This window comes from Pseudoliparis swirei, chromosome 9 (assembly GCF_029220125.1).
Source record: "Pseudoliparis swirei isolate HS2019 ecotype Mariana Trench chromosome 9, NWPU_hadal_v1, whole genome shotgun sequence".
NCBI classification, from domain to species: domain Eukaryota; kingdom Metazoa; phylum Chordata; class Actinopteri; order Perciformes; family Liparidae; genus Pseudoliparis; species Pseudoliparis swirei.
In genome coordinates this window covers 14,976,587-14,991,299 of record NC_079396.1, presented here as the reverse complement: position 1 = coordinate 14,991,299, position 14,713 = coordinate 14,976,587, and the positions used below count along the sequence as shown (strand labels likewise).

Genomic DNA, 14,713 nt, shown 5'->3' with positions numbered 1-14,713 from the left:
TGTATCTTGAGCTAACACTTTTTGTAATTTTGTGCCTCGTTTTCTATTTCCAAAAATATTTTCTCAGCCGTTTCCCCAGATATCAGACTTATAGCACCAAAGATAGTGCTTTACAGACGGGAGAGAAGAATATGTCAATATAGAAGAGACACACATGACGAGACGCACACTGTACAAACCACAAAATATAATGGTTTACGATCAAAAGAAAGCTAAAGAAAAAAAAATGCCTTCATCATTTTGTATTAATTATGTTTGCACTGATCTTGTATCTCTTTCAAATTTAAAAAGCAACAACCGCAATAAAGGACCTTGTTTGCAGCGCTCTTCAGTAAACTGTGAACAATGTTTTGGGTGAAATCAAATCCTAAATTTGGTTTCAACCAATCTGCTCGTTTTTTACTCTGATATACAAACAAACATAAGTAGCTGCATGGGTGTGTTATCTAACCTGAGCCACATACACTGACATAAATGACAGCTCACAAAGTCGCAGGTCATGGATGCACATGTGTGTATATGCATGTGCACACACTGGAACAGTTAGGGACATTTGTCGTGGCCTGGCCCAGGACTGGACAATGCCTTCTCTGTAGTGGAAAAGAGAGGGCTAGTGCACTTGCACAGATAGATCCATGCACGCACACGCACACGCACACACACACACACACACACACAAACATTCCCATGGATTCCCAGGGTTGGGAAGGGGCTGAATAGGAATCTGGGCCATGCAGCCATTCTGAATCCTCTCAGTCAGAAGCAGCTCTTCACCCCTCGACCACATGTCGCACCAAGCACATTCCTAGGTCCTGTGTCATACTTGTGTCGTGCTGCTATCACACGAGACCTACAGATTTACATATTTAGTTGGTTGGCACGAGTCTGACCCCAACAAATACCCACCAAGATCGTGTTTAGTCCACACGCATGTTTAGTCCACATGCAAACATATTTACCACTTTTCTTCCCTGATCTCCACCCTAGTTCCTTTTAAGATCTTGTCTCATGATTGCTTTCTGCTTTTTTTCTAAAGGACAGGATATGGAGCGGTAGAGCACACTATGGCTTCTGTGTCTTCTCTGCCTGCCGCTCCTGAGGGAATTGTCATTGTTTCTATTGTTGTTCTCTACCTGCCTACCTGCCGTCTGTCCCTGGGCGACATTTAAAAGCCTCCCATGTTGCTCTCAAGAAACCACAAACCGCAGCACTATCCAGTGCTAACTGCCTATCCCTTCTCTCCAACACCCTTCTGGCATAAATATCGCTTTGGTAGAAGGCCGAAGTGGCTTTTTCTGCTGGGGTTCACTGCTGGGCCTCCAGGGAATCGAGGAGAGAGCTCGGGAATTGGCACCTGAGGCAACAGTTTCAAGTTTGCAGCAAAGAAGGAAGAAACAATGTAGTAAGGGAAGGAATGGAGAAAAATAAATACTTTGTAAATTGATCAACTTATATGACATTCAGTATTTCACTTCGGGATGGGGGATACGGAGAAACTCAAATATCACAATATTGGTTACTAAGTACCTTAATATCGATATCGTTACAGTAATATTTGAGAGTTTTGACCATTGGAGCTTTCACAAATATTAACACATTGAGATCATTGATAAGTAATCATCAGTCATGTGGATATAATGATTAAGTGGGTAAAGGTAAATAATAAAAAGCTTAGCACAGTCTGGCAAGTTCTTAAAATTACAACTATAATGCATTTTTAAAACCAGGAAAATACTTTAAATTTAAGAAGATATCTCGTCTCATATCATGATACCGTTATAATAGCGATAGGCTACGTTGCCCAGCCCTAATGTCAATGTGTTCTTTCTCTTTATAATGCCTTTTGGGGGCGGCTTTGGGAAGGGGGGGGTAAGGAGGCTGGCCTGCAGGGTTGTGGGGGTCCGGTTCGCTCCCCATTAGTTGCAAGTCGTAGTGTCCTTGAGCAGCACTGAACCCCCCAGTTGCTTTCGCTTTTCGCACAGCCCACTGCTTGCTATACTATAATGGGTTAAATGCAGAGAACTAATTTCCCCTTGGGGATTAATAAAAGTGTATATTCTATTCTATTCTATTAACTCTCCTCCCCAACTCTGATCACAGCTGCTAGTTAGTTGGCGTGTTGCCAAAGCACCTCCTCCCTCAACCAACATGCACACACACACACACACACTTAAATACTCTCTCTCTTTCTCTTACACACACACCCACACACCTTGAAAACATTTACCATTTTGGTTGGGTGCACACCCTTTACTTTCGTCCGCTGCCCTGAGCTATATGCATTCATTTAGATTAGAGAAAAGCACATCAATGATTATACATTAACAACACCTGCTTTGAAGACACACACACACACGCACACACATACACACACACACGCACACTCAAGAACGTTGTGTATGAATTATTGTTCTATCTAAAACATGAGGCCAGAGGAAACAGGTGAGCAAAAGAGAAATAGCTGGAGAACAGCCATAATGAAAGAGAGGGAGGGCAGCATAGTTCAGTTGAGGCTGGGCGGGGGGGCCTAACATAGACGTCTGGAGCCAAGACACTGATGCTGGAGCTGATAGCTGCTAAATAGAGGACCCTCCATTGACAGAACACACACACACACACACACTGTTGTCTCTTTTTCTGAAATTCTCTTATTTTTTTCACTTTTTTCCTCACAAATCCTCCTCTCCCTTCATCCTTTACATACTCTCCCTCTCTCTCTCTCTCTCTCTCAGACATGATGTTTACAGTGTGACCCCGGTCGCTCATGATAGGAATCATTCCATCAACATAATGGCTAAAAGACACGCACACGATAGTCACGGCCATCATAAAGGGGCAGGATGTTGTCCACTGTATGTCTTTCTGTGTGTGTGTGTGTGTGTGTGTGTGCACAAGCATGCATGCGCCTGCTTAACCTTCAATATCTTAAAATCCAAATTTCTTTATCCCCTTTTTCCTCGCCAATTTTCACCCCTTTCTTCATCTTCGCCCTCTCTTTTTGTTCCACTTGCTTCACTTCCACTTTCCAGAAAAAAAACACTCATCAGCAATCTGGGTGGTCTTTGCACGCAAAAGCACAAACACACCCCCACACCCCCACACACACACATACACACACACATACACACAAACACACACACACATACACACATACACACACACACACACATATTTTCCTCAGTTTTCATCTGTCTAGTAATGCACTAGCTGTGGTTTCAGCATCACCTAATTGCTGCTCTAGTCCATCACAGACCAGACCAGGACCTACACACTATTTTCCTCTTACTCACCCACGCACACACTGATGACTGCTGAAGGAAGTGTGAGACATGTACACCTGACCACCTTAGAAACAATCTATGTACAGTATGATCAACCTATGAATTTGTATCGACAATATTATTAAACATGAAATATTGATATCGTCTACGTCTATAAATGTACTGATTTTCTCCCAGCTAACATTTGTAACAGATAGGTACTTATGGTGTCACTCTGAAGCCATCTCACATCACATATCACTTGTAGCTACACATAAAACAATCCCAATCCCCAATGTACAAACTATACAAACACACCCACACAGACACACACCCCTCGGCACTGTCTTTCCTCTCTAATCTGATATCAAAGAGACCTTTCGAAGCTTCTCAGATGACAGCTTGTTTCACGTGTTGCCCACGAAAAAAACAATTATTGTCGTACATCTCTACCCACTCTGCTGCGAGCATCTCGGAGCACCTTTGCCTCTGAATAGTTACATTCTATTGCAGAGTCAACCTGCATTGGCCTCAGTGATGTAAATATAATTGTTTTAGTTTTTCGTTTTTCCATTATGTATCTGCCTTTATGAAGTGGGGTCATCCAAATGTAACAAAAAACTAGAAAGTAGAGTGAATCAAGCACAGCCTGCATTGCCCTCTCGGCCACTACATAGCATGAACATTTGAGCTCACTTTGAAGAGCTCTCCGATGACACGGGTGGATGATGTCATATACTTTCACAGCATTGTGTGGATGTGGTTTTTAATGTGGACTGTTCCCAAGCTAATCCCTGTGACCTCGACAGCCTACAGTATGTGCTGGGAGGCTAATCCAGCCTCCACAGCACAGCGGGGCGTGCTGGACAGTTCGACAGATCCTGGTGGGGTTTGGACCCGCTCTCTGCTGTTGTAACCTTTTATACTCCAGGACGAAATGAGAAACTGTAGCCTGTGTGCGTGTGTGGGTGAGAGAGAGAGAGAGAGAGAGAGAGAGAGAGAGAGAGAGAGCATGTAGGCAGGGTTAGGAAGGGGAGGTTGCTATGTTTGCGTTTGATGACTTTTTTATCAGCGAGGCATAAGAGAAATCGGTGATAGCCTTATCTTAATTTGTTACAGCATCTCTTCTGCTGTCCCACATTCCCTTGTTATCCCCTTGGCAGTTGTGTGTGTGGGGGGACAGGGGGGTTGGGTGTCACTGTGTGTGTGGGCATGTGCGGTTGGTCCCTTAGTTTATTTATCTTATTCTAAATCAACCCTCAAACTCACTAATTGGTCCAGTTCCACTGTTAGGTAACAAGGGGGAAATGAGCAATTACTCTTGTGTTTGTAGGGAATGAGTGTGTTTGTGTGTCTGTCTGTTGGGCCAACCCCACCAATGTTCTCATAGGTGGAGGGATTCCTGGATGGAGTTCGAGACCGTATTGCTCTTCTATAAACTCTCCATGTTTTTTTTCTCATATAGTTCACAGGCTTCCATGACCGCCAAAGAGACGGGCATCATTTCAAATCGTCTTATATTTGTCTCTTTTAGAGTTGTTCTCTCTACATAAACTGTGGCTCTTCCCTCCCTCGATCTAATCGAATCCCTCCACTCATAGAATACTTGTAGAGCCCCTAGTGAGCAACTTCGCTATGACTCCCTCTTTCCTGGATTTGACTTCTATCATTTCAATATCAGGTATCTTTAAGTGTCTCTGATCTGTCCTCAGAGGCTTTTACTCAGTGAAGACATTTTAAAGATCTGGCTTCTGGGTGGTGTAAGAAACGGGTCAGATCTGTCTTTTACATGATATAAATCTCAGGATTCTCTTATTGCTCATATAAAAGAAAAGAAGTGGGCCTAATTCCTGCAAATCTTTATGGAAAAAAGTCAATTATCATGTTTCTAATTGCATTGACAGCATGTGACATTTCTCCAGGCAAACTTTCAAACACATCGTCAAGTAGTAGATTACAAAATATTCAGTCAAAGGACTGAAAGAAAGAAGTCCCTCAAAGAGACTGGTTATCAAGCAAAAAAACAAACATCATTTAATAATTTCCGCCACAATAATTGTTATCTGTTATATCATTATGGTATCAAACAATAATACGATACAAATGACCTGACACTTACATTTAGGCATTTGTTTTTCACACACACAAACACACTTGCATATATATACATAAAGGCATACACACACACACACACACACACACACACACACACACACTCACGCTGGGTCTCCAGTTGGTGCCCAGTAACCTGATACTGAAAGAAGTGGTCCAGTAATGTTGCCGTAGTGGTCAACACACACATGTTCCCTCTTGGCCCTGTCTGCTTTTATGGAGGCTACATGCAGATTCTGCTGCTGCTTCCTGTCCCGCATCTAAGCGTGCTTTCTACTCTATCCCAGCTTGACACGCTGTTCTTCCATTACAAATGAACGATCAAGATTGGCAGTTGCAAAAACATGGAAACACAAGAAAAGCATGATCGGGCTCAAGGAAACGGTCTGGACGAAGTGAAAGGCCCGGAGCTGGAAAGGCTGAAGGGAAATGGGACAAGATAACACACCAGTGCATGTGGTACTCACAGGTAAGTGGTGAGAGGGCTGAGGTTGGTCGGCACGGACGATAGTCCCAATTCCGAGCAGTCCACCATGACAAAGATCCCATCTTCTTCACACTGGCACGGAGATGGGCACAGCGCTGCCGCCGGCCCCTGTTTGTCCTGGATCCGTCCGTACCCCCACACTCCGGGGGCGGACCCCCAAACTCCTCCAGACACACAGAGAAGCACAAGCACAGGCAGCATGTCTGGCTGTCCACCTGTCTTCAACTACACCTGCAGAGATGTCTGTCTTGTCACACTCTCTTTTTTCCTCTATGATGCTTGAAGAGGCAGCTTTGATCAAGTGAGGTTTCAATGTTTCTTTTCTTTTCCAAATACTCAGCTCCAGGCTCTGTAAAAAGCCCCTTGCTGTACTTTCCTCCTGGGAAGGTTGTCCACACTGTGAATCGGTCCCTGTCACACGTTCTATCTCCTCATCTCTTAGTCACCACTTCATCCCCGGGGGTTGTTGTAGCTTCTTCCGTCTTCTCCCTGTCTTCCCTCTCACTCTGCCCTCTCCTTTCTTGCTCTCTTTCTCCCCCAAACACAGTCCCTCTCTCTTCCTCTCTCTTTCTCTCTCACTCCTTGTATATATCTTTGCTCTTTCTCTCACTCTCTCCCTCTCTCCCTCTCCTTACCTATTGTAGAAGGAGCTCATGAGTTGTGAATGAGCCACCCTCATTGGTCCACATTTTAGGGATGGGCTGGAGCATCTCCGGAAAGTAGGAGGGACCGGCAATCCTCAAACTCTTCCCTCTCTTTCTCCCTCTCTTCCTTTCCCCTGTTTTTACTTTTCATAAAAGCTCAATGTGATAAGAAAGAGTGAGTGTTTAGTTTGATGAAGGAGGTGGCGTTGCAATACAGCAGTGTGGGACCTTATACATGGAACTGAGAGTAAATGAAGGAGAGTGTTCATGGCTGGAAGAGAGAGGATGAAAAGGAAAGCTCTGAAGGATAAGACTGACTGTGCTTGGCTCTGAGAGAGGGATGAAAAGGGCGAGAGTGTGTGATTAGAAGTGACTGTTTGGAGGAAATTGGAATTCTGACACTTCAGCACCCCTCAGTCCCTAGAAAGAGCCAAATCCAGTGTCTCGTAAGTCACACCTTCTCAGGTTTCTGCTGCTGGAATGTCGTGATCGCACACACGAACAACCACACACACGCACATGGGTCACCCATAGAAAATAACAGATTATGAGTGACCGGCGCAAAGGAGCTCACATATCCATTTCACACACACACACACACTCCGGTCTATAGAGAGCGAATTGTGGATTTGTAAGGAAGTGTCAGCTGCCTCGGGCTAAACCCTATCTGTATTTCATAGTCGATGTGCTCACTTGCAGTTTTTCCTCAGTATATTGAAAATAATCTCATCCAACCTTTTATTTCAAACACATTATTCTTGTTTGTGTAGATTTGGTACGTAGATCAAATCTGTGCTTTTCTCGATGTGCTGAAGTCAAATGATGGCTATATGTATATATATATATATACATATTTATATATATATACATATATATATATACATACTGTACTGCCATCTAAGTAGGTGAGGGGAATAATACACTTGCCAAAAAGAGGATAATATTACAATATAACAATGCACCTATTGATAATTCCAATACATTAGAGACATGTAGCTGTCAATTATCAATGGGGTTATCATTAAATCACACCTTATAAAATATAAATCATGTGATGTTCAAGGTTTAAGAGAGGGATTACATCTTCTTCAATGACTTGATACAATCTGACAACCACTTGGCCTCACACAATCTTTTCAAACCCCTCTGGATTAATGGAATAAATGCATGGTAGTCAATGTTGAAAACAAGGTTCTCTTAGTTCCTGTATAGTTGAGGCTTGAGAAACTGAGGCTCTCAAAAGACAGCGGCAATTTGTTGTGTGCACGCATGTACAAAGCCAAGAAAAACGATGCAACATGAGCATTTATGATGTGCAAATTCCCCAGTCTTTAAAAGTTGCAAAAAACTGGACCTAGAATAACCGCACACCGTGCTATTGGATAACTATACAGTTATACATGTCTTTGCACCCAGCTGAATTTGTCTTCTGCTCCAGCTGGTCTCTCTATCTATCTCTTCTGTCTTTCTTTCTCCACCATTCTCTGTAGGATGAATAGTTTCTCATTAATTAATTAACATTCCTATGCCACTGTGTTTTCTGAGGGGCCTTTGTTATGGCCCCACAAAACTCTTTCAGAGCTGTTCTTCACATAGTCTCTCTTTCATGCTCTCTCTCACTCTGCTCTCGCTTTTCTCCCTCTTTGTAGTGGAATGTGCGTTGATGCTCTCTCTGTCTTTTGTCGGTTTAAAAAAAAAGTTTTCAAGTGATGTTTTATGGTCTTTGTTTTTTTCACTACCTCAGATGCAAACAGGGACAGATCCTTCAGAGCAACACTTTGTGTGATCTTACACTACAGCCACATATACACAAACAATCTCAGAGGCACACATGCTCATATACAAAAGCATCCATGTGCTCCTCATACGCCCGCAAACACTCCCTTTCCTGTGCTCTGTCATCTTTTGAAATGCTCCTTAATCGTCAGGCCCTGGGGAAGTCTTAAAACACACGTACTGTAACACCTGCATATCTTGTCTACGGCCTCTCCTTCTGGGCCTGTCTTGCTCTCCTATTGGTCTCTCTATATTTTTTTCATTTTGTATCCTTCTCCCCTTCAATTACAAATTGGCTGACAACCATACCTGGTGCACCTCCCTGTTAGAAGAGCAAGCTATATATGTATTGAATATGCATCTGTTCTGGCATTTCTGATGTCTTTGTGGAAGGTTACATTCGATTACATACATTACGCTCTCTTCTTTCTCACACTCACTCCTTCACGCACACACATACACTATCAAACAGTCTACTGCAGATCAAAGCCTGAGACCCCCCATCCTCCCTCTCTGGGCTGTAAACACTTTCCAAGCAACAGCAGCCTTGAAGACACAAAGACAAGTAGCTACCTGACACCTGACACTAACTTGAGAGCACTCACCATGGTCTACCTGGGAATAAAACACACACACACACACACACACACACACACACACACACACACAAGGCTACCTGAGCTCCTCGCAGCAAGAGGAGCCCATTCAGGGAGAGAACAGAGAAAGTATCCGTGCAATCGACCCCCCCCAACACACACACTTCATTCCACCTCACCTCCTTACCCACGCCCCCGTTCCCACCCTGTACATCTAACACCTACCAGAAACTTTTCCATCCAAGCCGGATAATAAAAACATCAAATCAACAGAAGTGTGTGCCAATTGTTGCATACTTGCATGTCTGTTGATGCGTTTACTAGCACCTGTGCCTGTGTGTGTACCTGCAGAGGCCATTGAAGGCTAACTCAGGTATGCTCAGCGGAAGCAAGTGAGATGCCGTGGGTCATCAGTGGCGGCAACCTAGGTGTGTGCTCTGGCTTTTCATGTGAAACCACCTGAAAACAACAAAAGGTCCCTCTCCTTCCCTCCACGCCTCCCCCGTCCCTCTCTTCCTCTCTGCATCTCACAGTACAAAGGAAAGAAATGAATGAAAGAAAGAGCAGCGGTGGAAGGGGGGATGAGGTAAGGGGATGAGATGCAAGGGTGGGGCAGGGTGGGTGAAGATGAGGGGGTGCTGGCGAGCCGGATGGAGGTATTTTCCTGTGTTTGTAATTTGGGTGGGACAATAGTAGACCCAGGGAAGTGGTTAATCACGGTGTTAAGCAAAGCAATCCATCAGCTCATCTGGAGGGGCGGAGGTTGGTGTCTCTTCTTTTCCAGAGTTGTTATCGATACAGCATTTGTATTTTCATGCATTATTTCTAATTAAACAGTGGGAAGAGTGGTGGCTGCTGATAACGTTGCTCTGATTGATGGGGTCATCACTCTCGGGTTCCCCCTCATGTACACACTGTTAGCTCCGTCAGCACCGTTGCCATTGTTCAAACTGTTTGTGGTGTTTGCACTGTTAGCTCCATAGCCACCGACTCAGGATTCTCAATAATCAAAGTTGTTTGATGGCAATTGATGTTGACTGAATTCTGTATAACTGATGATAGCCAAGATATGTCAAAGTATATCCCAGTAGTAGGAATGGTTTATTTATTCATGTATTTCATTTAATTGTATGAGAACTTCTCCAGTATTAAACATACACGTTACTATTTGATCCGACAACTAGTTAAACAGCACATTATAAGCAATTGTAAAAAATTATAATCCAAATGTATTTTAAAATATGCATTTAAATGCCACAGCAATTGACCAAAGTACTTATTGCAGAAAATCCCACACACGATGTCCACAAGAAGTATCTGATACACAAATTAGACGGAAGCATATTTTGTACACAAAGCATGTAAACTAACATGCTGATGTTTAGCATAAGTAATGATGAAGCGTGTTAGTATGGTAACTAGCACCAGACACAAAGTACAACTGATGCTGAATGTCATTGGTTTTGCAGGAATTTGGTCATAAACCAAAATGTAAAATAAATACATATTTCTGACCTGAGGATGGGGCTAAAAACATAAACCAAACTTCTTGGAAATCATCTGATAGTCGACACGACTATTCACTCAAAACCACAAATTTAAACCTCATGGTGATGCTGGAGAAACAAAGTCAACCAGATCTATCCTCTGAGGAACAGTAATGTTTGTAAAGATGTCAATGCAGTCCATCCAATAGTTGTTGAGATCTTCCAGTCTGGGCCGACCAACTGTTCGGCATTGCTACCCATAGAGACACAATGCAGACTGTCAATGGTCACATTGTTGAGTAGCTTTTAGTTGTGTCAGGACACCCCATTAAATATAATATCACATTATCCAAGTTTAGAAGATTATATTAATTCCGACATTTTCTGAAAGTTTTATGTTTTTATTCGGATAATGTGAAAATATTATTAAAGGCTGTAAAACAGTCGCATCACGTACTAAATGAACTGGAAAAAAAGAATACCAAAAAAGTTAAAGTATGCCACTGAAATAACAATATCCATATCCCATAACAATATCACCAAAGTCTGTAATGAAAAATACAATATATTATTCTGGTGCTTGAATATGTGTTGTTCTCTTATTGGTGTGGTAACTAACAATAAACATTAGAGGGAGCCCCTCTGACGCTGAACACTGGACTGTTGAACAGGAGCAGATGCATTCAGGTGGAGAATGTGGTCTTCTTAGCAGTGACAGAAAAAAATTAAATAACTTATTTCACAGAAAAACTAAAAGCAGCAAAGGAGAACACACTCTGTATGTGTTGATATTATTCAAGCAGTTTTGTACCATGACATTTTCATTCACATGCCAAGCAATACATCTGTGTATTAAGCTAAATAACTGATTAAATCCAGAGAGTAATATGTACTTAAACATGTCTGTGTTCGACTAAATAAAATACACCCCCAAAAAGGATCTTAAGAGGGAAGATAACTTGGAAAGCTCTCCACACAAACACAATCCATTACATGAAATTGTCTGTCACAAAACAAAGCTTTCTTGGGTTTTGATCTTCACTCTGCTTGTTTTCTCTGCAGTCACAGTGTGATTGATGCATGAGGGTTAATATGCTGAAATAGGTTGACTATGGCAGACAGGTCTGCACCTGTACTGCCAAAGAGATAGACACTCTGTGTTTGATGCTATTGTGAGCGGTGCCAGTGGCGCTGCAATCAGAGGGCGTGTGTCTTTGAGTGAGTCTTTATAGGTGTGTGTGTATGTGTCTGTGTGTGTGTGTGTGTGTGTTGGTCTGCATGACTGTTATACCTTTAAATATTAATTTCAATAGATTGATTGACCTTGAAATAATGTTGTGATCACTTTGGTAATGACTTTATAATCATGCCTCTATGTGTGTGTGTGTGTGTGTGTGTGTGTGTTTGTGTGTGTGTGTGTGTGTGTGTGAGAGAGAGTTCATGGTTGCAGCTGTGTGTGTATGTGTGTTCCTGTGCACTGTGTGTGAGTGATACATGTTTGTGTCGTCGTACCCAGTTCTGCCCGATAGTATCAGCCGTGTCAGCATGGAGGGAGACGGATGTGGCATGTTAACTGTGACTGAAAGTATTGGACTGTCTCCATAGAGTCCTATTCATGCAGAACCTAGATAGGACGAGCAGGAGACTCAACACAATGTCGGGAGAGATTGTAGGCTTCACTATAGACTCAGATAATTCCAGTTATCTGAAAAGTACAGAGCAGCAGCCCAAAGATCACAGCTATAATTTAAAAAAATTAGACACCTGGGAAGAAGGAAACGGATCATCAACAAAAGCATGATTACAATAATCTTATTAAATCCTACCATTACATTGTGTGAGTTGCTCTTTATGGGCTCTAGATTAGACATTAGTTTAGATGATGAAATGGCGCCATCTTCAGCCACAAGACAGAACAGCATCACTTCAGCAGTGAAGGAGCGAAAGATCAACTGATGGCAACAATCCTCTGCTCAGTGTGCCGAATTCATAATATAATGAAGCTCCCTGTGTTTTACATATACAACAGCAGAAGATGAGGTTAATCTTCATGACTGTTTGCAAATAAATGTCCCTTTGGATTCACAGGCAACTCAGTCAAATCTTTACACTGTCGAAAACAGCAGCTCCTTGAAGCCCCGAGAAGAATTTACACAATATGTAAGCAGTCATTTTTGAAATACAGTACAAAAAAACGTGTTTTTTATCTTTTTTTCATGCATTTGTAACAATATAGCAATATTGAAACAAATTTAACAAAAATAAAGATTGTGTCCCTCATTGTGTTAAAGAACATTACATCACAGCTATTAACTGTAGGGATATTTACATGTATTGTTTGCATTTATGACACTCACTTAGTTGTTTTCAGTTCCCAGGTTGAAGGTGCATCACTGTCACACGGTTATGGCTCACTGGCTTACTTGATACGAGACTGTCCTCCTTTAACAAGTAAAGATATTGCTGTGAATAAGGGCTATCATTGTCTGCAGTGAAGAGAGTACAAAGATCAACATTAGTTTAACTGTAAAAGAAGCACGTTTTAACTGATTCCACTATCAGTTCATTTATTAAAGTTCATGAACATATTTAAGATCGAGTCTCAAGCATGTTCCTGTTACTTTGTCAGCCTGATATAGTGTAAATCAATACTATTTATAATAGCCTGAACAATGCATTAACACATTACAATACATTTATAATAGCATTGCAGTACAGAAATGCCAAATACATTTTTGAGGGCATTTTTACATAGTTTGTTAAATTGAAAGCGTCTCTCAAATCACTCATGGCCACAATTCCGTAAAGAAATTGAAGAATCCTCATGAAAAATTTGTTTTTATGTTATCTATTTCTGAGAATATAATTTTATATCAGCTGGATATAGTGTGAGGTTCATTACTAGATACAACTAAACTGATGTTTACCACCACAGTCTCTACTTTGCATCCACCTTTTCTATCAACTGCCTATTGCAACGCCTCCGAGTCCACACCCCCTTCACAAAGCATCGGCCTTCTCTCGCCTTCTCCTTCAGTCAGTGTCCGTCTGTGGTTTTCATCTGGCCAGAGGCCTCCTTGCTGGAAGCTTGAGTCTCTTTCTGCTGAGGAGGCATTTTATTGTGCAGAGTAATGTGGGTCTTTCCTTCGGATGGAGTGTAGATAGAAGTTGATTTGTCTATTGAACAGACAGAGCCCAACCAAGTCTATCGGGTTTCACGGTGTTGGGAAATTGTGAAATACATGTGCTAATAAAAGTGTTGTCTTCATCATTCAGAGTTTTTTCCTCCTCATCAATAATCATACATAGCATACATCATACATAACAGTGATTTTGTGTTTTTTTAAACAATACAACATGCCGTTACTGTTCTCGCTTTAACACTTTGATTGTGTTACTCAAACCACAGGAACTCCACACAAACTGTCCTGTCATTCATTTTTTTCTGACCACACTCTGGCCTTTAAAGATCTCAGCAAAGCAGAAGTGATAAATATCCAAAGGCTGCCCAGACAATGACGTGGTATTCTGTGGAAAGAGGAAGCCTTTTCCCTGCCATAATATTGTAAGCTCTTTCTAGAGCAGTCGGGCTAACCATAAACGTGCACGCACGCTGACACGCTCGGTCGGACACTCTTAAAGGTGCAGAAATAACAGCAGAAAAAACCTGACTGGATGTGGTTTCCATGGAATTACCTTTAGTCAAATAAAACTGTGAAGTGCATTGTTGTGATGTGCAAATTTGTATTTGTTATATTCCATCCCTTTCTCATGTCTATTTCTTTAGAATATTGTTTAATGTTTTTTTTTCTTCTTCTCTTGAGACTATAATACAGCAGAGATGTGGACATAATAAATAGTTTACAAAAGCATAAACTAAGTCAACTTGACTTTAACTGCTAAATGGCATTTGTCTTGCAGCTCAGCAAGCGCGGATGCCTTGAATGCTCCACAGGACCAAGACAAGCAGCCGCATTCATAAACATCTCCTCACAGAGCTGCTTGAATGGAGGTTCACTCTTATTCTTGTTTATTATTCAATTCAAGGTCAATCAAATACCATGTTATTTACCTGTTTATGTTCTATGCCAGTCTCTCAAGGCTGTCCATGCAGACAAACAGCAAACTGTAACCATCTTTTTTCAACGCTCCAGCGACAGTATCATTAGCGAAATCAGCAAATCAATTTGTTCTGTAATGTTAACATTGTAGCAAGATCAAGAACCACCGCCCTCTAAGACACGTACCACGTAAAGCAGGACGGCAGGCAGATGTTACTGATGAGTTTGTTGCTTTTGAGGTGAAGAGTTCAGCTGTGGGAGGTTGATAGAAAGACAGCTTTTGTTTTCAT

At 41.9% G+C, this 14,713-nt stretch overlaps 1 protein-coding gene across 3 annotated transcripts in view; it reads right to left on the bottom strand.

The window, feature by feature from the left end:
• LOC130199356 (leucine-rich repeat-containing G-protein coupled receptor 6) overlaps positions 1–6,078 on the bottom strand; it is a 38,371-nt gene extending 32,293 nt beyond the window's left edge. For 2 of the 3 annotated variants that reach the window (XM_056422780.1, XM_056422781.1), the window contains exon 1: positions 5,840–5,987. In XM_056422780.1, the coding sequence (XP_056278755.1) occupies positions 5,840–5,907 (68 nt within the window). In that variant the 5' untranslated portion in view covers positions 5,908–5,987. Of the gene's footprint in view, positions 1–5,839 lie in introns of all 3 variants that reach the window. The other variant, XM_056422779.1, reaches the window with a different exon arrangement.
• Positions 6,079–14,713: the final 8,635 nt, after the last annotated feature.